General features: G+C 42.5%; 1 protein-coding gene across 1 annotated transcript in view; it reads right to left on the bottom strand.

Annotated features, from left to right (window-relative positions):
* Positions 1–481: 481 nt before the first annotated feature.
* The window catches only part of lancl2 (LanC lantibiotic synthetase component C-like 2 (bacterial)), an 83,107-nt gene continuing 60,747 nt past the window's right edge, over positions 482–22,841 (bottom strand). The window contains exons 7-9 of the mRNA XM_080752164.1: positions 14,318–14,494; positions 9,075–9,147; positions 482–1,185 (exon numbers count right to left, since the gene is read on the bottom strand). Of these exons, the coding sequence (XP_080608290.1) occupies positions 1,109–1,185; positions 9,075–9,147; positions 14,318–14,494 (327 nt within the window). The 3' untranslated portion in view covers positions 482–1,108. The remainder of the gene's footprint in view (positions 1,186–9,074; positions 9,148–14,317; positions 14,495–22,841) is intronic.

Raw genomic sequence — 22,841 nt, 5'->3', positions numbered from 1 at the left:
CCGAGTGCCGCGCTGTGAGCTTGTAGATCTGCTATTTTTGAAAAAGTCGTGAAAATGTGTGCAAATCTTTGAATATATGTATTTTCAAAGCAAACGTGTGTAACTCAAATTTTGCTTCTGGGTGGTCCTTGGAACTAAATATTTTGTGATGGGGGTCCGTGGCCAAATAAATATCATTTTGGGGGTCCTTCACATGAAAATGAGAACCACTGACATAGCAGTCTCTCAAGAACAGACTAACTGAGCTCCAGTTAAGTGAAAAGGACCTTTTAGTTGACGATGGCTAGCCAGATTGCTGACATAGAAACATAGGGTTTTTAAAAAATTACCTTAGAAGGATTCAAAAGACACTTATAGAATCGGGTCCAAATTACAATTTTCACGATTTTTCAAAAATAGCAGATCTACAAGCTCGCAGCGCGGCACTCGGTGCCGCGCTGTGAGCTTGTATATCTGCTATTTTTCAATAGTTAAAGCATAAAATAATGATACACAATAATGTGTACCCGTTCTGAATGGGTTTAACCTGGCCTGGGAGCCATTTATGGCATTATAGGCTGCAGGCTTGGGGTGTTGTTTTTTATTCACGACCATGCCAGCTTCAGGAGATTTGTGGGGGGCAGGGGGTTAAGAAGTGATGGGAAGAGCTACAGGGAGCGGAGTCCCTGTAGCTCCAGTATGAAGGAGTGGAGGGGGACAAGGTGTTTTAGAGTATGTGACCCTGAATCATTTGTGACTCTTCTCACAAAAGCCAAGGGCTCCGCGGCTGCAGAACAAATGTCTTTCCTCGCCGAAGGGAAATGTCCAACGAGAGCCGCATCCGTCCGCCAGATGCAGATGGATCTCCATCCAATCCCAATGCTGGGTCCAAAACAGCTTCGGATCGATCTGTCCACAAGTGAATTACAGTTTCTTGTTTTGTTTGTCTGTTTTGTCTTACATCAAATCTGTTAACTGGCCGTGGCTTCGGACTCATTTATCAGTGCGAACCAAAAACACACTCGGAACCTCCATTCTTGGGGACGTCTCAGTTGACACCAGACTGCGCTCTCTCTCCTACCCTCCATCAGCTTCTTCAAGGCCCGTCGGTCCGGGAAGGGTGTGGAGGTCAAAGTTCAAAGGCAGGGAAGCGGGAGGATTCGGGCGCGGCCATCTCAGACAGGTAGTGGATGGCACCGGCCATACCTGAACCGCAACACAAAGATGTTACAACAGATGCAGTGGGGGATGGGGGTGGCCACATGTTTAAAGGTATATTCAGTGATTGTATTTCATTCAAATAAAAATATAATTGGTACATTTTCCATTCATTATCCTCACTAGAATGAGAGCTGACCATATACGGACTTCCACCATGGCCTGTGTTGCGAGCATAGCTAGATTCAGTTTTCAGAGGTGGCCAGCCAGTCCTCGACCAATCAGGGTAGAGTATGGCCGTAGTTATGTTATGATGTTTAGTTATGACAGTCAAAATAAAAGTTTTGAGAACCACAGTCGCTCTGAATTAAGAACGTCTGCTAAATGCCTAGACTGTAAACTACTGAACTCATAAAATGCCACAGTCCCGTAGTAAATCAGTATCATACATATCCTGAAGCTGGAGACGTAGGCCTACCGATATTCAGTGATTGGGTCTAATGATCAAAACGAGAACATTATAATGGTGTAAAAAATCTATAAAAAACTAAACATTTCCACGCTCTAAGACCAGTAAGGGAGAAGATGACCCCCAGCCACTTTCATTATCACTGAATACACCTTTAACACATTATATGCCTATATCTGCCTAAATTGGAGGCCTGTATCACCACCCTTTTAGGACTGGTTAACCCTAGATCAAAAACAACTAACATAAATCATATAAACAAGCTCCACCGCTGCTCCACTGGAGCAGTCAGGGATTTAACCCATTCAGGCCGGGTACACATTTTAGTGTATGGGAGGGGCTTACAGTACATGTACAGTATGTATCAACATATTTGTTTTTGTAGGCTAATTTCTGATTTGGGCCTAACTATAGGTTAGGCCTAAATGGGTTAAAGGAGTAGTTCACCACTTTTCAACCTGTCTTCATATAATAGGTCCTCACTAATGTTCATGATAAAATATCACAATTCTTTTGTACTCGGTCCAAGTCTCCTAGGAGAGCTGTGGGAAGTTCAGAATCCATAGTCTTGTGACATCATCATTTTCCACAAAAAAAAATGTAATCAATATTTTTGAAAAAAATATTTAGATTTTTATTATCGCAAGAACAATGGCTTCCACTTTAAAATTGCAACTTTTCAGGAATAGAAAGCCTGCAGTTTCTATAAGCTGGATTGGCAATCGATGATGTCACAAGACTATGGGTTTCTGACCTGCCCACAGCCCTCCTCTGAAAAAAAAAAAGAAAAAAAAAAAAAGAAAAGCTATTTTTGAGTGAGGACCAATTATATGAACATAGGTTGAAAAGTGGTGGAGTGCCCCTTTAAGTGTCTTGCTGTCTTGATGGCACTTCAACCGTGGGTATTGACGGAGGGGTGAGCTTTACCCTGGTCTGAGTATAAAACAGCACAAGCGGGAGTTGAGTTACCCACCCTGTTTTAAAAATGCAGGCTCTGGCAATGTACTTCCTCTCCAGAAAGTCTGCGTATGAAATATTTACACTGCCTAAGGCTAGGGCTCCACCAAAATTACGGCGTCGTGCCGGCGTCGGACGCCGTCAAAAAATGAACCGGGGCGAATTTGAGCGTCCGATGCGGACGTTGACGTCGGCAGTGGAGCACCCTTCATTGATTAAAACGGGAGCGTTCCCAGCGGTGACGTTGACACGACGCTCGACGCGCCCGGTGGAGCCGGGGGGTAAAGGGGAAGCTGCTCTGAGGAGCTGTGGGTCGACTTGTTGGGTTTTTAGAGGAACCCCGCGTTTCACTTTCATCTCAGCATTTTTGCAAAACCTGAGGACGTTGGAAGTCAGCGTCTCTTAAGTAGTTAACACTCTGGATACTGTACAGAAAGCTAGACAAACACAGACATAAATAGAATGTACTGTATATGTATGAGTGTATCTCAACACAAAAAACTCATAGTCGGTACAAAACCGTCTGGAGATGACGCGCTCTCTGCGAGAGTGCCGCACTGTGAGCTTGCATATCTGCTATTTTTCACTGGTTAAAGCATTCAATAATTCTAGGCCGAAATGGGTTAGATTAAGATTAATCCAGGTTTACAGTGAAAATTAAAACCAAGATTAAAAGGATAGTTTAAAAATAAACCTGATTAATGAAAACTAGGTTTAAGGTTTGGTGCAACTGGATTAAAAGATAAACCAGTTCAGGCCAAAGGTGGTACTGCAGCTGAAAATGCTCTGAAAGCCATTCAAAAATGAGAGGCTCTCTATTCAGGAGTGGTAATTTAGCCTCAAACCTTTTGAAAAACGTTTTTGGGACATAAACAATATGACATAAATACTTTTTAAATGCATGGTGTATCACCTTTAATAGCTAAAGCATAAGATAATGGTTGAAGTGGTTCAAGTCTAACGCAACACAGATGCGTTCCAGGAATGGGTTAAAATAATAACCAAAAATAGTAGATCTACAAGCTCTCAATGCTTCACGAATCAAGATCGGTTATTTTGCTGCACAGCATGCTTTTATAGGAGACATGCTTGCTTCTATGGAATCCAAATGACTGGAATCAGTCAGAAGTGACGAGTGGTTAGCACTTCGCCTCACAGCTAGAAGGTCCTGGGTTCGATTCCCGCCGGGGGAAGCTGTGGGCGCTGGGGGCGTGTTCCTCCACCCGCGTCATCAGCACCCACGTCCCACACCCTAGGTGGGGTTGGCGATAGGGCCTTTCTGTGGTGAGTTTGCATGTTCTCCCCGTGTCTCCTTGGGCATAGGCCCTCACACAAAAACATGCAGTAGTCCTGGTTTCTATACTGCCTCCCCCTAGCCAGCCGGGTGCTCCCCAATGTCCCCTGGCGCGGCAGGGGGAGAGCGGAAACCAGGACTACAGGTTAGGTAGTCACCGGGTGAGAAAAATGGGTTGCAAAAACCGTTGGATAAAAAATATTAAAAGAAAAAAAGAAGTGACGAGAACTTTTATCCATGAGTGTTGTTTAAACAAATATTTGTAAAATAAAAAACAAATCTTTAAATAGCACGTCTTCAAGCTCAAGCTCACAACACAAGCGCTGCATAGATTGCACACACATCAGCTATTTTCAAATAGCTAAACTCCAACCTAACTCCAATCCAAAATGTTCATTTGTAGGAAAAAAGTGGAGTTAGAAGGTTTTGACCAAAGGGCTTCTTACTACATTTATATATTGGTTCAATATTATTTTAACCAACACACAGACGTAAAGGGTGTTCAATAGCACATATTTATGAAAAAAAGAGAAGGCCAATCGGGTGGAGGGTGTTCAATAGCCCTGAATTGTGCCAAAAATTCTAAACCCTCAAAAATTGAGTTTTAGCCAGACAGTGACGATATATGGTTTAAGTGGTAAAACAGATTTTGCAGTGGACCCCCTGGAACCATAGGACCCCTGGACCCCACTTTGAGAACCCCTGGTATAGCGCAATGCAGTGGTTCTCAAACTTTGACAGTGGTTCTCAAACTTTGACTACTCTTAACTTTGACAGTGTACATATTTGTACACTGTCAAGGTTACAGACTTGGAAGGGTCGATTTACTTGCCAGACCTCTTTCTGTATGGCTGATGGTTACTGTACTTACTTTCTACAGTAAAAGATCACTGTCATTTAACCCATTTAGGCCTAGAATTATTGAATGCTTTAACCAGTGAAAAATAGCAGATATACAAGCTCACAGCGTGGCACTGAGTGCCGCGCTGTGAGCTTGTAGATCTGCTATTTTTGAAAAAGTCATGAAAATGTGTGCAAATCTTTGAATATATGTATTTTCAAAGCGAACGTTTGTAACTCAAATTTCGCTTCTGGGTGGTCCCTGGAACTAGATATTTTGAAATGGGGGTCCGTGGCCAAATAAATATCATTTTGGGGGTCCTTCACATGAAAAGGTTTGAGCACCACTGACATAGTAGTCTCTCAAGAACAGACTAACTGAGCTCCAGCTCTCAAACTTAACTACTCTTAACTTTGACAGTGTACAAATTTGTACACTGTCAAGGTTACAGACTTGGAAGGGTCGATTTAGACCCCCATAAAGGAACCTAGGAGATTTCCTGAAATCCACTCTGAGAGCCACTGGCCTGTACTGCATGAAATGCACACAGGCTGACTGAAAGAAATGGAACATACTAAAGGGAGAGCGAGAGCCAGAGAGGGGAAATCAATCATTCTCCAGGTATATGGAGTGCAACTTGTTACCATGGATATCAGGCAGTAAAGCAAGTCAGCTGAGGCACTTTCATGTCTATATTTGAAACACATTCATTTCCTATTCAGAGCAGGTGTGCGCAGGGGTTTCGCACCAAATTCTGGGCCCTGGGTACAAGGATTCACTGTGGGGCCCCTGTGCTTTAACTATTGAAAAATAGCAGATATACAAGCTCACAGCGCGGCACCGAGTGCCGCACTGCGAGCTTGTAGATCTGCTATTTTTGAAAAATCATGAAAATCTTTGAATATTTCAAATCCTTCTAAGGTTTTTTTTTTTTTTTAAAACCTATGTTTCGATGTCAGTGGAGCTCAAACCTTTTCATGTGCAGGACCCCCAAAATGGTATGTATTTGGCCACGGACCCCCATCTCAAAATATTTAGTTCCAGGGACCCCACAGAAGCAAAATTTGAGTTGCAAATGTTCGCTTAAAAAATAAATATATTCAAAGTTTTGCGCACATTTTCACGACTTTTCAAAAATGGCAGATCTACAAGCTCGCAGCGTGGCACTCGGTGCCGCGCTGTGAGCTTGTATATCTGCTATTTTTCAATAGCTAAAGTATAAAATAATTAAGGCCCCTCCAACACCTTGGGCCCTGGTAACTCAGTCCCACTTTCCTACCCCTTGTGACGCCCCTGGGTGTGCGCGCGCGTGTGTGACAGCTCCAATCTCAAGTTACAGCTGCGGGAGATGAGCCGCTTGGTTATTTTTTTTCCCCTCCACGGTTTGAGAGATGGAGGTGGAAAAGCGAGAGGAATAACGAGCGAGGAAGCGGTAGGTGACTCGCACGCACGGCCACGGCAACGCAATAATACACGTTATTGCTAATCTAAATGAACAAAATCAACCATCCCCCCGACAACCCATTAAAACTATCTGTGCGTAACACTTTTCTCACCAGATAGTCTGAATTTATCTTACCAGACTGAATTTGTCTTACCGTTATTATTCATGTTGACTTGCTGTCTCATTCTTTGTTAGCTTATACAAACTCAGCACAAAAAGAAAGGAAACTTGACTTTGGTCCATTATATCTCCACTTTAATAATACCAATTTGTATTGTGTTTTATATCATTTGTATCGTTGATTCATCACCTAAGTACAGTTTGTGAGCATCGGGCATTCGTAGAATGAGCACCACAGCCAAACGTGTGGGTAGCGCCGACCCAAAATTTCCCAAAATTCGGTCCATTATGTCTCCCCTTTAATTATGCCAAATGGTATTGTATTTGATATCATTGTTATCGTGGAATGAGCAACACAGCCAAATGTGTGGGTAGCGCCCCTCCAAAAATGGTCAAAATGGCCTGGCAGGCCTGCAATATTGTTCTTTTGGTGTTCATCTTTGTTGCTTGGAGCATTGAATGGTTGCACTCTACCACAGTAATAAGGAAAAGAAAAAACAACACATATTTTTACACTTGGTTAATTTTAAGCTGCAGTGTCAGGGAAGCCCAAAACGAGAGCAAATGCCAGCAGAACAGTATTGCAAGCCATTTTGCCAAGATTTTGGTTGGCGCTACCCACACGTTTGGCTCATGCCTCGAATGCCCCATGCTTACAAGCTGTACCTTTTTTTTAAAGGTGACGAATCAACGATAAACATGATATAAAACACAATACAAATTAGTATTATTAAAGGGGAGATATAATGGACCGAAGTCAAGTTTCCTTTCTTTTTGTGCCGAGTTTTATTATAAAATGCATAAAAAGTCACAAGGACTGACAGATACAGAGAGGCACGTAGCCGAACCTGCAGTAACAGAAATGGAAGGGTTTTGGACATACGGTTGTTCCCTATTGAGCTTGGCACATCTCCTGGGGCAAGCTGCCCAGATCACACATGTCACACGTGTCTTCTTATTGTTTCACTCTCAAAAAGCGCCTGCAATGTAGTGCATTTCAAACTACATTGTCAGTGCACATCATAGGGTGATCACAGCTTCCCTCCTGTGTGTGAATTGTTTTATTTTTGTTTCTTTTATTTTCATTTCGTCGCTGAGTGAGGTCAGCGGACAAAGACAAGAGTGAGATGACAAAAACCTGGGTGAAATGTGCCAATCTCAACAGGAAACAACGGTAGCCTGCAGTACAGGTTTCCACCCGACAGCAAAAGCCATGGTGATCTTCACTGTCTGTTAACTCTTTCTCAGCCACGTGGAGCCACTTAATATTAAAACCGGATTAAACCGTACTTCATCTGTACTCAAATTAGCTGACTGGAATCTTCCGTACTAGGTCATTAAAACCGAAATAAATGATAATTATCAAAAAACAACGATCGGCAGCTGTCCTCCGTCTCTTCTTCGGCTGGTCTAAAAGGATCATTCTCTCAACCCTTGCACCGGAAGTGCTTCTGGTCACTATCCCTTCTCTATACCCACATTCCCGTTCACTTTCATTGTAGGAGAAGGCGTCAGCATAGCATCTCTCGGTTATGTTTTCGACCAGATACAAGTTGAGATCGGGGCTTCATACGGACTGGATTACATTCGTTTATTTCCATGTGACGGAAGAGAAAAAAAGAATGCTGCCATCCTAGAAGGCACGCGTTGATGTTGATGTTTATAATCATAATATTATGTCTCAGATCATAATACAATGATAGAAATTTCCGGCTAGTCCACAACAAGCCATTCTGGCCAAGCTGGGAAAGTGTTAACTGCGTGATCAGATCACGCCAGCCAAGGAAAACATCTTAGGTGATCATGTGCCAAACAAATTAAAGTTTAAAAGCAGCGATGCCAGACCTCTTTCTGTATGGATGATGGTTACTGTACTTACTTTCTACAGTAAAAGATCACTGTCATTTAAAGAGTGCCATTAAAAGATCACTGCAATTAGTGTGTACTTTCTGTTTTGAATTCGTGCCGTATGAATGGCTCTTCACGTCCTTCAAATAATTACAAAAATGGTGTTCATTGAATGGATGGTGCGTTTTCCATTTAGGTTATTGTGCTCTGTGAGAGTGAGAGAGCGAGAGATAGTTAGAGAGACAGGCGAACAGACAGACAAAGTGTGCAGTACTGTGTCAGATAGTATCATTACCCATTTAGGCCTAAAATTATTGAATGCTTTAACCAGTGAAAAAAGCAGATATACAAGCTCACAGCGCGGCACTCGGGCTTGTAGATCTGCTATTTTTGAAAAAGTTGTGAAAATGTGTGCAAATCTTTGAATAAATTATGTATTTTCAAAGCGAACGTTTGTAACTCAAATTTTGCTTCTGGGGGGTCCCTGGAACTAAATATTTTGAGATGCGGGTCCGTGGCCAAATACATATCATTTTGGGGGTCCTTCACATGAAAAGGTTTGAGAACAACTGACATAGTAGTCTCTCAAGAACAGACTAACTGAGCTCCAGTTAAGTGAAAAGGACCTTTTCTTTGACGATGGCTGGCCAGATTGCTGACATAGAAACAGGTTTTTAAAAAAACCTTAGAAGGATTCAAAAGACACTTATAGAATCGGATCAAAATTCTAATTTTCACGATTTTTCAAAAATAGCAGATATACAAGCTTGTAGATCTGCTATTTTTGATTTTTTTTTCAATAGTCAAAGCATAAAATAATGATACACAATAATGTGTACCCGTTCTGAATGGGTTAGGGCATGCTTCCCGGCAGAGCTTTGTGTCTACCATGCAGATTTGTTTAAAATAATGTTTAATTCATTAAAGTAAGTACTGTAGCTTAAAACAAACAGACATGCGTTACCTTCGAAGAGAGAGTAGGGCCTGTCAGGGATGCGACAGCCGTGGGTCCCGTAGTCTAAACACCACTCAGCAAACTGCAGGAGGCAGGAGGGGACAAAAATACTCTTCATCATCAATGGCTTTTGATCAGAGACGGAATAAAAAGATAAAGGAGGTACTCTCTATGATTCCCTTAGAAAAAATAAGATACAGCCGGAATGGCTCTAAAGACAGATACATTCAAACTTGGACCCCTTTTATAGAATATGTTGAAAGCACACCATTCGCTTAAATATACACCCCCTTGAATGTTTCAAAGCCATTTACCAAATCTGAAGCTGAGTGACCTCTGATTGGAGGCCTACAGTCAGTAGACAGTTGGTTACAGAGCTTTTTCTGATTAGCATCTCTGAACTGATTAGTAAAATAATTTCTTACAAACCTGGAAATCTGACATTCAATATTTCATGTATCTATTTATTTTTCTCTGTCTTTTTTTTTTTTTTTTTTTTCATTTAAAAAAAAAATGATGTACATGTATGATTATTTGTTGAAAATGAAAAATTAAAATAAAGTGTTTAAAAAAAAATGTGTACGTACTGTACGGATAATTGAGGGGTTGTTTAAAGGTGATACACCATGCATTTAAAAAGTATTTATGTCATATTGTTTGTGTCCCAAAAACGTTTTTCAAAAGGTTTGAGGCTAAATTACCACTCCTGAATAGAGAGCCTCTCTCATTTTTGAATGGCTCTGAGAGCATTTCAGCTGCAGTACCACCTTTGGCCTGAACTGCGCCACCCCCCCCAAAATCTTTTTGAAAAAATGTTTTTTTTTTTAAACAATTTAAAAAAAAAAAAATTGGAAAAAAAAAAATTGGAAAAAAAAAACGGCCGATGATAACGTCACAATCGGCAGCAAATCTGGATAGCCTGTTTTGAGAACCCGTGGGATGCTTTTAACCTCCACCTTCCCAAAACCAGAGAAAGACACATCGGTCAGAAATGGGACTTTGTGAGGATAGAAGGTGCTAGTGGGACCCCAAAAAAAGGTTTTAAAATAGGAAAAGTGAAATTTCATGGTGTATCACCTTTAAAACATGTATTTCTCGTAGCATGTTTCTATTTTACACATTGTTGTAGGCATTTGTGTTTCAGTCAGGCATACTTTAGATTTCTTTGGCTATTCACAAAATAGCAGATTTCAGAGCACGTCACAAGCTTGTAGATCTATTTTTGAAAAATCGTGAACATGTGTGCAAATCTTTGAACATAGGAAATGCTTTAACTATTGAAAAATAGCATATATACAAGCTCACGGCGCGGCACAGAGTGCCATGCTGTGAGCTTGTAGATCTGCTATTTTTGAAAAATCTTGATTTATATCTTTTTAACTTTTTCTCTGCCATTTTAAACATAGCTGTAGTAAGCAGCTGCCAAATTGTCCTTACCTTTTAGCGTGGGCACGCGCACGCATCGTGCACAATCTGTGCGCGACTCATCCAGTAGACGTGTAGACTCGGTGACAAGCTTTCGAATACAAAAAACCCCATTGAAAAAGACATATCCGTTGCCACGCTGTATCTCTGCTTATCAGCCAGTGTTTACATGAAAAAGCATTGAAAAAAGCCAACTGTGCGCTATGGTAACACGTGGACACGTTCGCGCACAAAACGCACGATATGTGCGGGGATCATAATCCAGGCGTGTAGAGACTGGATCAAAGTTTCCAAACGCAAAAATCCGATTGAAAAACGAGTGTTCCATCGCCGAGTAGCTTTCTCCTCTGTTACACTGTAAACCAACGGAGGCGGGACTATGGCCCAGGCTCAGACCGGATACGGAAAGCTTAGATCCGGTCCAGACCGGAAATGACCGGATACAGTTAGGGGGGCGGGCCTAAAGAGCCAGAATCAGCGAAAATCTGCGCTAATACTTTTAATCCTTTCATAATGATTAAAGCTAATTAAACTTTACGGGCTCTACGGGCATGGCAGCGCGGTACAGCGGGAAATCTACGGTCTCTACGGGGATCGCGAGGTATGAGTTAAAAACAAACATTTGCTTCTGGGTGGTCCCTGGAACAACATATTTTGAGATGTGTTGTCCGCGGCCAAATACATGTTATTTTGGGGGTCCTTGACATGAAAAAGTTTGAGAACCACTGACTGAAGAAGGATTTACAAGACATTTATAGAATCGGGTCAAATATATTCAAAGACTTGCACAAATGTTCACGATCTTTCAACAATAGCAGATCTACAAGCTCGCAGCGCGGCAATTAAAGCTTGCATTCAGGTCTAAAGGATACAACTTCTTTCTACTGTGGACAGTTCAGAAACCCGCATACCAGTGACATCATCGATGTCACTTTCTATTCCTGGAAAGTTAGCATGCTATAAGGGAAGCTATTTTCGCGTAATGTAAAAAATTATAAAAAAATAAATTAAGTCTTTCAAAAATGTTAAATCACTTAACTCATTCTGGGCGATGCCCGTAGAAAACGTAGATTTCCCGCTGTACCGCGGTGCCATGCCCGTCGAACCCGGAAGTTTAATTAGCTTTAATCATTATGAAAGGATTAAAAGTATTATCGCAAATTTTCGCTGATTCTGGCTCTTTAGGCCCGCCCCCCTAACTGTATCCGGTCATTTCCGGTCTGGACCGGATCTAGCTTTCCGTATCCTGTCTGAGCCTGGGCCATAGTCCCGCCTCCGTTGGTTTACAGTGTAACAGAGGAGAAAGCTACTCGGCGATGGAACACTCGTTTTTCAATCGGATTTTTGCGTTTGGAAACTTTGATCCAGTCTCTACACGCCTGGATTATGATCCCCGCACATATCGTGCGTTTTGTGCGCGAACGTGTCCACTTGTTACCATAGCGCACAGTTGGCTTTTTTCAATGCTTTTTCATGTAAACACTGGCGGATAAGCAGGAATACAGCGTGGCAACGGATATGTCTATTTCAATGGGGTTTTTTTTATTCGAAAGCTTGTCACCGAGTCTACAGTCTACTAGATGAGTCGCGCACAGATTGTGCACGATGCGTGCGCGTGCCCACGTTAAAAGGTAAGGACAATTTGGCAGCTGCTTACTAGAGCTATGTTTAAAATGGCAGCAAAATTGTTAATGATGTCACTTAAAGGTTTTTTAAATGTCCACAGCCCTCCTATGAGACACAGCCTGACAAGAAAGAAATGGCGTCCATTTTATCATGAGCATCAGTGAGGAGCTGTTGAAGATAGGTTAAAAATGGGTGAAGTTTTTTTTTACATGAAAAATAATGATCAGAATGTGATAGGCCTATTCAGAATATCACAGTAGTAGAGATAGCCAAGCCAATAAGAAAGAATACGAAATAGGTTACCAGTAAACACTAACAGTTAATGGTGACCGTTAATAAGTAGTTTTAAAATGCGCCAGAACAGCTTGGAGTGATCAAGGTCCGTCCTCCGCTCCAATTCCGCTCCTGTTGGGGCCGCGAACCAGCCTCACTGACACACGCTTGATGACAGTGTGAGAATGAGACAGACTGTGTTTGTGCTCCGAACAGTGAACACCCCTCCACGCACCCAACGATTAAATAGCCTTTCTCCTAAGCATGAGCAAAGATGGATGTCATTGCAAAACCCTAAGGATCCATAATCTAATCGAGAGACCAGTTCACCCGAACGCGACGTGCTCCGACAAAGTCACCAAGTCTAATCCTCGTCCGTGCAATTCCGCTGTACATTGAGCTTGTTCGTCAACAAACAGCGCTACAGTTCTCCGATTGGATTGGATTTTTCACGCATCAACGCATTTTCAATGGACAAAACAGCACATTTAACACATTTCCTACACTGTTTTAGATGGTTAAAGGTACAGTATGTTCGATGGTTCGATGGTCCGATTGTTCGGTTTTTATTAAAGTAATTAAAAATCGAAGGTTCGGTGGTCCGTTCGGAAAATCCCCCCCGGGTTAGATTACAGCCCTAGTGAAGTCGTCCTTAATGTCTCTGAGCCGGGCTTCAAATAATTATTTCCCATATGGTGAGGAAGCTCACAACGCGCTGCGACGCCAAGAGAGCTTGTCTATCGGCCAACTTTCTGCCAAAGCTTTCCCCGCAATAACAGAAAGGACACTAGTAGAGAGCCCTGAGAAACTCCGCTCAACCATAATGTGTTTTAAGACCTTTTTTAACAATATTATATATTTGGTGATTCAAAAATAGCAGATATACAAGCTTGTAGATTTGCTTTTTTTGAGCAAATCTTTGAATATATATTTTTTAAAGCAAACATTTGTAACTCGCTTGCTTCTGGGGGGGGGAGGGGGCTGATACATAATATTTTGAGACGGGGGTCTGCGGCCAAATACATATAATTCTAGGCGTCCTTGACATGAAAGAGTTTGAGAACCACTGACTTAGAAACATGCGTTTTTCAAAAAAAAAAAAAAAAAATATATATATATATATATATATATATATATATATATATATATATATATATATATATATATATATACTAGACCTTACCCGTTTGAAGATAATGTGCTCCAATATATGTGCAGAGTGTGGGTTATGGAAAAAGTAACTGTAACTGGTGCGTGCGTGAGAATATGTGGGAGCATCATAATGTAAGGAGCAACCCATGGAGGAGTGTATATTTTTTGATGGATACAAATAATTTAACAGCTAAATTAGGTGAATAGAAGTATGGGGATGTATGCGCTTGCTCTACATAATTTTGCCATACCCGTCGGAAGATAAGACACACATCAAATGCACCCGGTGCATGAGTGACCCGTGCATGCAGGCAAACCACATGAGAGAGAGAGAGAGAGAGAGAGAGAGAGAGAGAGAGAGAGAGAGAGAGAGAGACACTGCAACATTCCTAACTGTGAGATTGGTGGGTGTGTGTGTGGGGCTACAGATCCCATAGCCTGGAGGAACAGACCGTAACCCTGACAACAGGCTGAAGTTGAGTTGAACAGAAGTGGTATAAAAACGCTAAGAAATAGCTTGAATTTGGGAAAAATGGAAATCGGGCTCCGTCATCGTCTGTTTAATGATAATGGCCAATGCCATGTGAAAATTGGGATCAGTTGCTGAAGAGAGAAAGGTGGAAATGCATATTCTGACTGACTGACCTACTGACTGACCTACTGACTGACCTACTGACTGACCTCCCTAATTATAGAATGGATATATATATATATATATATATATATATATATATATAATAATGCGATCCCGTGTCTAAGTGGGTTAAAACAATCACCTTGCAGGCGCGGTACAGGTACTTCTTCTCCTGCGTGAGCTGGTAGAGGCACAGGAAGGCGTATCCGTTGCCGGCAGTGCCGTGGCAGATGCCGTATCCCTTCCTCAGCAGGCCTCGCTGCCAGATCACCTCCCCACACTCCACCGCGTCCCGCAGGTACTTCTCCTCTTTGAAAGCCTGGGGAAAACACACACAGGAATAGCTTTAATTAATCCCATTTAGGCCTAGAATTATTGAATGCTTTAACCAGTGAAAAATAGCAGATATACAAGCTCACAGCGAGCTTGTAGATCTGCTATTTTGAAAAATGTGTGCAAATCTTTGAATATATTTGTTTTCAAAGCGAACGTTTGTAACTCAAATTTTGCTTCTGGGTGGTCCCTGGAACTAAATATTTTTAGATGGGGGGCCGTGGCCAAATAAATATCATTTTGGAGGTCCTTCACATGAAAAAGTATGAGAACCACTGACATGGTAGTCTCTCAAGAACAGACTAACTGAGCTCCAGTTAAGTGAAAAGGACCTTTTCATTGACAATGGCTGGCCAGATTGCTGACATAGAAACATAGGTTTTTCAAAAAATCTTAGAAGGATTCAAAAGACACTTATCCACTTCTTTCCGTGGGAATTTACTGGAGAATTTTTTGCACCACACTTCCGGTTAACAGCAGACATACAAGTTCACGTCACGTCGCAGATGCAGCCGTTGTGAGCTTGTAGATCACACTCGGCTGCGGCGCCGGAAGCTCTGTGCAACTTCTGCGCAATGCACGATGGGATGTTGGAAAGTTGTGGATAGAATCGGGTCAAAATTCTAATTTTCACGATTTTTCAAAAATAGCAGATCTACAAGCTCGCAGCGCGGCACCGCTGTGAGCTTGTATATCTGCTATTTTTCAATAGTTAAAGCATAAAATAATAATACACAATAATGTGTACCCGTTCTGAATGGGTTACTTAATCACACCCTCAACTCACACAGTCACAATCACACCAAAAGTGTTTTTTTTTTTCCATTTACAGTCACAATCACACACTCGCATGTATGTGTGCACTTTTCTGAGGATGGCGTTTTATATCTACTCACTCAACACTATGGCTCCTCGCGGCCTCAATGAGGAGTTTGATATTAAACCATTCCTGGGTTAGCTTTCTTTTTGCTTTTAAATTATTTTAATTTGTCATGTTTTGCATTTGCATCGTGTGATTCCTTATGCTTGATGCCTTATTTGTCCTGTTCATCCAGATTGCTGACATAGAAACATAGGTTTTTCAAAAAGTCTTAGAAGGATTCAAAAGACACTTCGAATCGGGTCAAAATTCTAAAATAGCAGATCTACAAGCTCGCCGCGCTGCGAGCTTGTATATGTGCTATAGTTAAAGCATAAAATAATGATACACAATAATGTGTGCCTGTTCTAAATGGGAGCTTAAGACGGTGTGCGGGCCTCCTCCTTTCTTGCTCTGTACGTATTTTTGCTCGGCAAACAGAGAATATTGCAAGATGTGCGTGCTTATTTTACTTCTAACGCTTTTCTGAGTACGTCATCAAAGGCAAACATTTGGCGAAGATGGCAAGTTGACGTAGAGGAGAAAAGGTAGGCAGCAATGTAAGGTACAGTTTATATGTGATGTGTAATCAATGGTTAGAACAGTGCTTCCCTGGGGCACCCGCTGGCCTACTGGTCCAGGCGCATGCCGCTTGGGCATTGCCACGTAGGCATGGATGCCTGGCGGCGTCGGTGGTTCGATTCCCAATCCGGACGACCTTTGCCACGTGTCGCTCCCCATCTCTCCCCACATTTCCTGTCAGTCTACTGTCCTATCCAATAAAGGCATAAAAGCCCAAAAACAAATCTAAAAAAACAAAAAAAAAAAAAAAGAACAGTGCTTCCCAAATCTTTAAAAGTGAGACAGGGAATTAAAAGACAATTTTTTAAAGGGGTACCAAGGGGTCCCTAGCAAAATGTGTTAATATAGCGTCACAATCAACCACTTTAACCATATTTCATAGTTTCAAAATTAGCAAATATACGAGCTTGCCGCCATCTCTTTTTTTTATCATGAAACCTTGAGCGAATCTTTGAATAAATGTATATTTTTAAAGCAAACATTTTCAACTCAAATCAGACAGAAAGCGGTAGTGGCACGTGGCAGAGCTGTGCCAGCCGCTACATCCACATGCCGTCACATTCTGAGAGCCACCAAAGGGGCGTCAGCAGTAGGGCTGTCACGATATGACATTTTACATGACGATTAATTGTCACTCAAATAATTGGCGATTAACGATTTAATTGTGTTTTTGTCATTGACAATTACATTTCTGATTGGCTTTTAGGCTTTGAAGTTGCACATGGCAGATATGACACAAAACCTAAATACACATAGAAATTACTAACATATTTGACAACTTACTACTTAAAAAATAACATTGATAGTGGAAATAGCCGATCTACAAGCTCACAACGCGTCGCATCGCGGCGCGTTGTGAGCTTGTAGATCTGCTATTTCCACTATTTCTGACATTTTTCAACATTCACGATTATGACGATTATGACAAAATAATTGCGATAATGTCAAATAATCACGATTAGACGATTATGTAATAATTGTGACAGCCCTAGTCAGCAGCACCCACTGCTCTGTTATGGAAAGTCACGTCCCCTGGGCACCATGAGCAGGTGAGTGAACTGTGAAGGCGTTCAGAGGAATGAGAGAGAGAAGAGAGACTGTATGAATGAGAATGTGGGTGAGAAGTTTATCTGGAATGTCTGTTGCACTGCTGTGTGAGCAGGATTTGAAATCTAGCACTGAAACGTGTTGATGACTACCATATTTAAAATAAAAATAAAAAAACACAATATTTACAATGCAACGCAGTTACTTTGTTGGCCGTTCCTACAATTACCATCATTCATTTAATCATTTTGCATGCAAGCGTCAACCTGACCTCATCAGGGACGTGCAGAGAATGTTAGAGAGGCAGGGGCTGACATTTCGAAAAGGGCCTTTTGGTGGAAATATCGAAAATAGCCGATCTCCTGCGACGCGTTGTGAGCTTGGAGGTCGGCTATTCTCGGTGCTAAGCATAATCAAGGCAATACTGGACATGTGGCGTAACAGCATGGATTTTTACACAGAGAGGGCAATTCTTTCAACACGAGATGCTGCATTCAAGTTCAGGAGAGTTTGGACAAGGCAATTCTCTTGAAAGCCGCCTTCAGGTATGGCATGGAAAGAGGGCATTTGCATTTCTTTCACCATAGTAAAAACTGCATTCATGGTCTGGAGAGGGCACTATTTTACAGATGGATAAAAGGGCAGGGGCTCAAGCCCCCTTTGATGTCTGTGTGTGCACGTGCCTGGACCTCATAGTTTCTACAGTCAGGAAAACTATTTTCTTTTCCAGGCAAGCTTAGCGGTCTGAAAGATTAACTCCCCTGATCACAGATCATCAGCAAAAGGTGCTTCTGTACAGGTAGTTGCACCTTGGAATCAGTGGTGGAAAAAAGTACTCACATTTTATACTTATGTAAAAAGTATCAATACTGCAATGTAGAAATACTCTGTTACAAGTAAAAGTTGAGTACAAAAGTGTTGGCATCAAATGTACATAAAAGTATCAAAAGTAAACGCACAAAATGTCTGAATAGCAGATCTACAAGCTCACGACACGTCGCATTATTGTGAGCTTGTAGATCGGTTATTTTCAAATAGCCTAGGTATAAAATGGGGCTAAAGTCGTTAATGTATGTGTTATATTACAATGTGTTACAAAATATTAGAATTGTCTGGAAGCATTTTCTGTTTTCTGTTCCACGACTGGAATCAAGCGCACCATGCTCCTCCAAAATGATTCTTTATTTGTTTAGTCCATTAAGATCTCAGTGAATGAGTGAATAATTGAAATCATTCTTTTTTTTTCACAAAATAAATAAAAAAGTGAATGCCCAAAGGTTCAGAAAAGTGAAGAAATAAGAATGAAATATAAGAATGAATAATGTATAGACGGTCTGTCAGTGAGGGAGACCTTTGGACACCAATAACACAAGCTGTGAACCAATATCTTTCATAAACTGATCGGCTTTTCAAATCCACCCAGCGTTTCTGACTTCTGTAATAGAAGAAAGATTCAGTAGGTACAGTATAGAGTCGAGAAGGCTAAATCAATAAACCTGCTAGACTCTGTTCATTCCTTTGGCTGTGTTGAATGTCAGAAAATCCTATGTTCCAGTTGGAGGACAACACATTGACCGCCAGTCAGAAAGTGGACAAACACTCCTTTCTTTGCTGAAAAATACCACAAAAAGAAGTCTTATAAATCCTGAGTTTTCTCTGAAAAACATGTTTATATGGTGCTCAAACATTTTCATGTCAAGGACCCTTGGAATTATATGGATTTGACCTAGAGTTCTCCACTGGCCTGAAAATTAAGGCCCGGCACTAACTGGGTCCTACGGTAACCGGTAGAGTCGCCAGAATGAAGCTCGCCGGGAAACGGGGGGTGCGTTCAGAAATGCGCACCGGGTGGGGCAACGGTGCGCTTTTTCAGTCTGAACTCTGAAGGTAAACTTTCTGAAAAGCAGCAGTTGCTAACCTAGTGTTGCTATTGATGTTTATAAACTAGGGTAAATTATAATAGAATTTTAGAATATTAATTCATGTTGATACTGAAGAAGGCATACTGTGATTGTTTGTCCTACTGTACATGTTTGTCGTTTCTAGCATTAACATTTGTGATACTGTGAAATTAAGACTATCACCATAAATCACCAGTTTTGCGACACAAGTCACGACAAACGTGGCTACCGGCAGCTCCTTTTAAATCTTTGTTTTATACACGTTTTTAGCTACTTTTTAACAGTCATGTTGGACAACAACAAATCTCAGCAATCGAATGCATAGTTCTCAAGCTTTTATATAGTTTTATATCGCATGTCACAGACACAGTCTGGAATGATACCGGCATCAGCCCTGGGGCAACGCTGACAGCTAGCCTACCGGGTGCTAGCCGACTGCTAAGCTGACAGCCAGCCAACATCTTCACCCTCAGTCACTGAGAGGAGACCACCAAATACGAGGCCGACTCAACGCAACAGGCCCAGTTTTCTGGGCCTTGCCGGTGAGTTTCGTTCCCAGCCGGGACCACCTGAGCTGTATATTGTGTGTCTACTTTTCTCTGTGGGCTACTGTATGTAGCCCGTGCGGGTACGTGTCAAGAGCTGCCTGACTGCCAACTGACCATCTCACCTGCTACTTCATATAATACATTACTGTTACACCTTTACTGGCCAAAGTCAATTTTCTCTCCACAGCACCACGATGGCCTCACTCACCTTGTTGACATCGGATTGCTGGTGCTGGGAACACCAGGGCCCTGTTCTCAGTGGTCAATAATTCACTCCGCCCCCCCGATTCCCTCCCCCATCACTTCTATTCCACCGACCACTGTAACTCCCTGATGTCATTTTTTAACACAAAAATAACCACCATTCACCAGCAACTGACGCCTCACACGTCCAGTTGTCCATCTCCGTATGTCCCCTACCCTCCCATTTCTGTACCCTTCTCCTGCTTTCAACTCCCCTCTGCCACAGAGTTATCAAAACTCATCAGAAAATCCAAGCCATCCACCTGCCAACTTGATCCACTGCCATCCTCCCTGGTTATAGCTTCCCTCCCCTCTCTGCTGCCCCTGATAACTGCCATCATCCATTCCTCCCTCACCTCTGGTTCTGTCCCACCATCCCTCAAAGCCGCAGCTGTTACACCATTATTAAAAAACCTGGTTTGGATCCCAACATGTTCAATAATCTCCGTCCCATTTCCAACCTCCCATTTCTCTCAAAAATCCTGGAAAAAGCAGTGGCATCTCAACTCCAGACTCACCTCTCCAACAATAACCTGTATGAACAATTCCAGTCTGGTTTTCGCCCCTGTCACAGCACAGAAACCGCTCTCATTAAAATCACAAATGACCTCCTGGTGGCAGCAAACTCTGGACAACTATCCATCCTCATCCTCCTCGATCTGAGTGCGGCCTTTGACACCATCTCTCACTCCACCCTCCTCGACCGACTAGCATCCATTGGACTATCAGACACACCCCTAGACTGGTTTGCCTCATATCTCTCCGGCCGCACTCAGTTCATTCAGCTAAAATCATTCACATCACATCCCTCCCCCCTCTCCTCCGGTGTTCCCCAGGGCTCTGTCCTTGGTCCCATTTTATTTATCATCTACCTCCTCCCACTCGGACTGATATTTCGTAAACATAACATTAATTTCCACTGTTACGCGGACGACACCCAGCTCTACGTCTCCTCCAAACCCTCTTCCACCTTCCCACCTCCCTCCCTCAGTGCCTGTTTACAGGAAATCAAAGCCTGGTTCACCTCAAACTTCCTCAAACTGAACAGTGACAAAACCGAGGTAGTCCTCATTGGTTCCAAATTCACACTCACCAAGCAGCCCAGTTTCTCCCTCACTATAGACTAGGGCTTTCACCGACTAGTCGACTAGTTGACTAGTCGACTAGTATAACCACTAGTCGATCTTGTAGGTACTAGTCGAAAAGTCGAAAAAAAATTAAAAAAAAATATTTTCGTTTTTTTTTGTTTTTTTTTATGAAGACCTAGCAAACTCATTTCAATTCGATTATAGTTGTTTTATGTCTAACAACCATTACAAACGGAATATTATTATCCAGTCACACACACACCTTGCTGCATCTCCCCACCGAGGGGTTAATATTCCCAAAGACAGTGGAGTGGAGTTCACCCAGAGTTCACCTAAAGTGCTCCGTGTCGCGTCTGCACACAGCAGTGAGTTGTGAGACTACAGACTACTAGTCCTACAGTCAGAATATAGTTGTTTAACAGTATAACATCGTAGCGCGATCATAGCAGCAAGTGAGGACAGGCCAGATCTTGCTACAACGAACAGACAGACAGACGTTCCGCACGTTCGTTTGATTAGAAGTAATTAAAAGACAGAGGAGTGTTTGTGTTGTGTAGCGAGCTAGCCAGCTAGCCTGGCTAGCCGACCATGGAAATGGATATATGTCCTTTGTTTACGAGAGACAGCAGCTATTGGTGAGTAAGCATGGCTTTCTATTACTGTAGCAGCTCAAATGGATGTGGCGATTGTGAAATGCTGGTCTTGTTGTTGCACTGACTTGCACATGTGGGGTTTGTGTGTGAGTATCCGTTGTCATGGTAACTTGGCTGCTGTGAAAGCCGTGCCACAGCGCTCTTTATTATGACATAATATGTTAACGACTAGTCGACTAGTCGACTACCAGTGGCTTCAACTAGTCGATCTGTAAAAAATGCTTGAAGTGAAAGCCCTACTATAGACAACTCCTCGGTTTCCCCCTCCCCTCAGGTTAAGAGTCTGGGTGTCGTCCTCGACAGCACCCTCTCATTCCATACCCATATCAATAACACCATCCGCTCTGCCTACTTCCACCTCTGAAACATCAACCGCCTCCGCCCCTCACTCACCCCCAACAGTGCTGCAATCTTGGTCCACTCCCTCGTCACTTCCCGCCTGGACTATTGCAACTCCCTCCTCTTCGGTCTCCCCCAAAATCTCCTCCGTAAACTCCAACTGGTCCAGAACTCTGCTGCCCGTATCATTACCAGAACCCCTGCCATCAACCACATCACCCCTGTTTTACACCAACTCCATTGGCTTCCAATAAAACAACGCATTGACTATAAAATTCTCCTCCATACCTTCAAATCCATCCATAACCTCGCCCCTCCATATCTGTCTGACCTCATCAATATCCACATCCCCTCCCGGTCTCTAAGGTCCGCCTCCTCCATCGAACTGACCCCCCCTGACAAACCTTCAGCCAGTGTCTCCACCATGGGGTTACGAGCCTTCAGTCGCTCTGCCCCACACCTCTGGAACTCCCTCCCCCCTGCCATCAGAAACTGCAATTCAATCACCACATTTCAAACCCATCTCAAAACCCACCTGTTTCGACAGGCATATGACTGATGTTGCTCTGCTGCAAACTATTTTGCTTGTTTTTAAACTGTGACTTCCTGTATTAATTGTTGTTTTTAATATATATATATATATTTTTAAGTTGTTTCTTGTATTATCTGTTGTTTCTAAATTGTTTCCTGTAGTAACTGTTGTTTTTTAAACTGTTGTTCGGCGACCTTGAGTGACCTGAAAGGCGCCTTATAAATAAAATGTATTATTATTATTATTATTATTATTATAATCTACCCTAGTTTATAAACATCAATAGCAACACTAGGTTAGCAACTGCTGCTTTTCAGAAAGTTTACCTTCAGAGTTCAGACTGAAAAAGCACACCGTTGCCCCACCCGGTGTGCATTTCCGAACGCACCCCCCGTTTCCCGGTGAGTTTCATTCCGGCGACTCTACTGGTATTCCGGCCCTACCGGCCCGGCCTGAGGCCCGGCCCGGCCCTGACTGGCCCGGCTCCAGTCCAGTTCAGTTGAACCATGGCAGAGGTGGACTAGCCTAGCTGAGCTAGACA

Source organism: Nannobrachium achirus, assembly GCF_963921795.1.
Source record: "Nannobrachium achirus genome assembly, chromosome: 21".
Taxonomy (NCBI): Eukaryota; Metazoa; Chordata; class Actinopteri; order Myctophiformes; family Myctophidae; genus Nannobrachium; species Nannobrachium achirus.
This window is presented reverse-complemented; position numbering and strand designations above follow the sequence as displayed.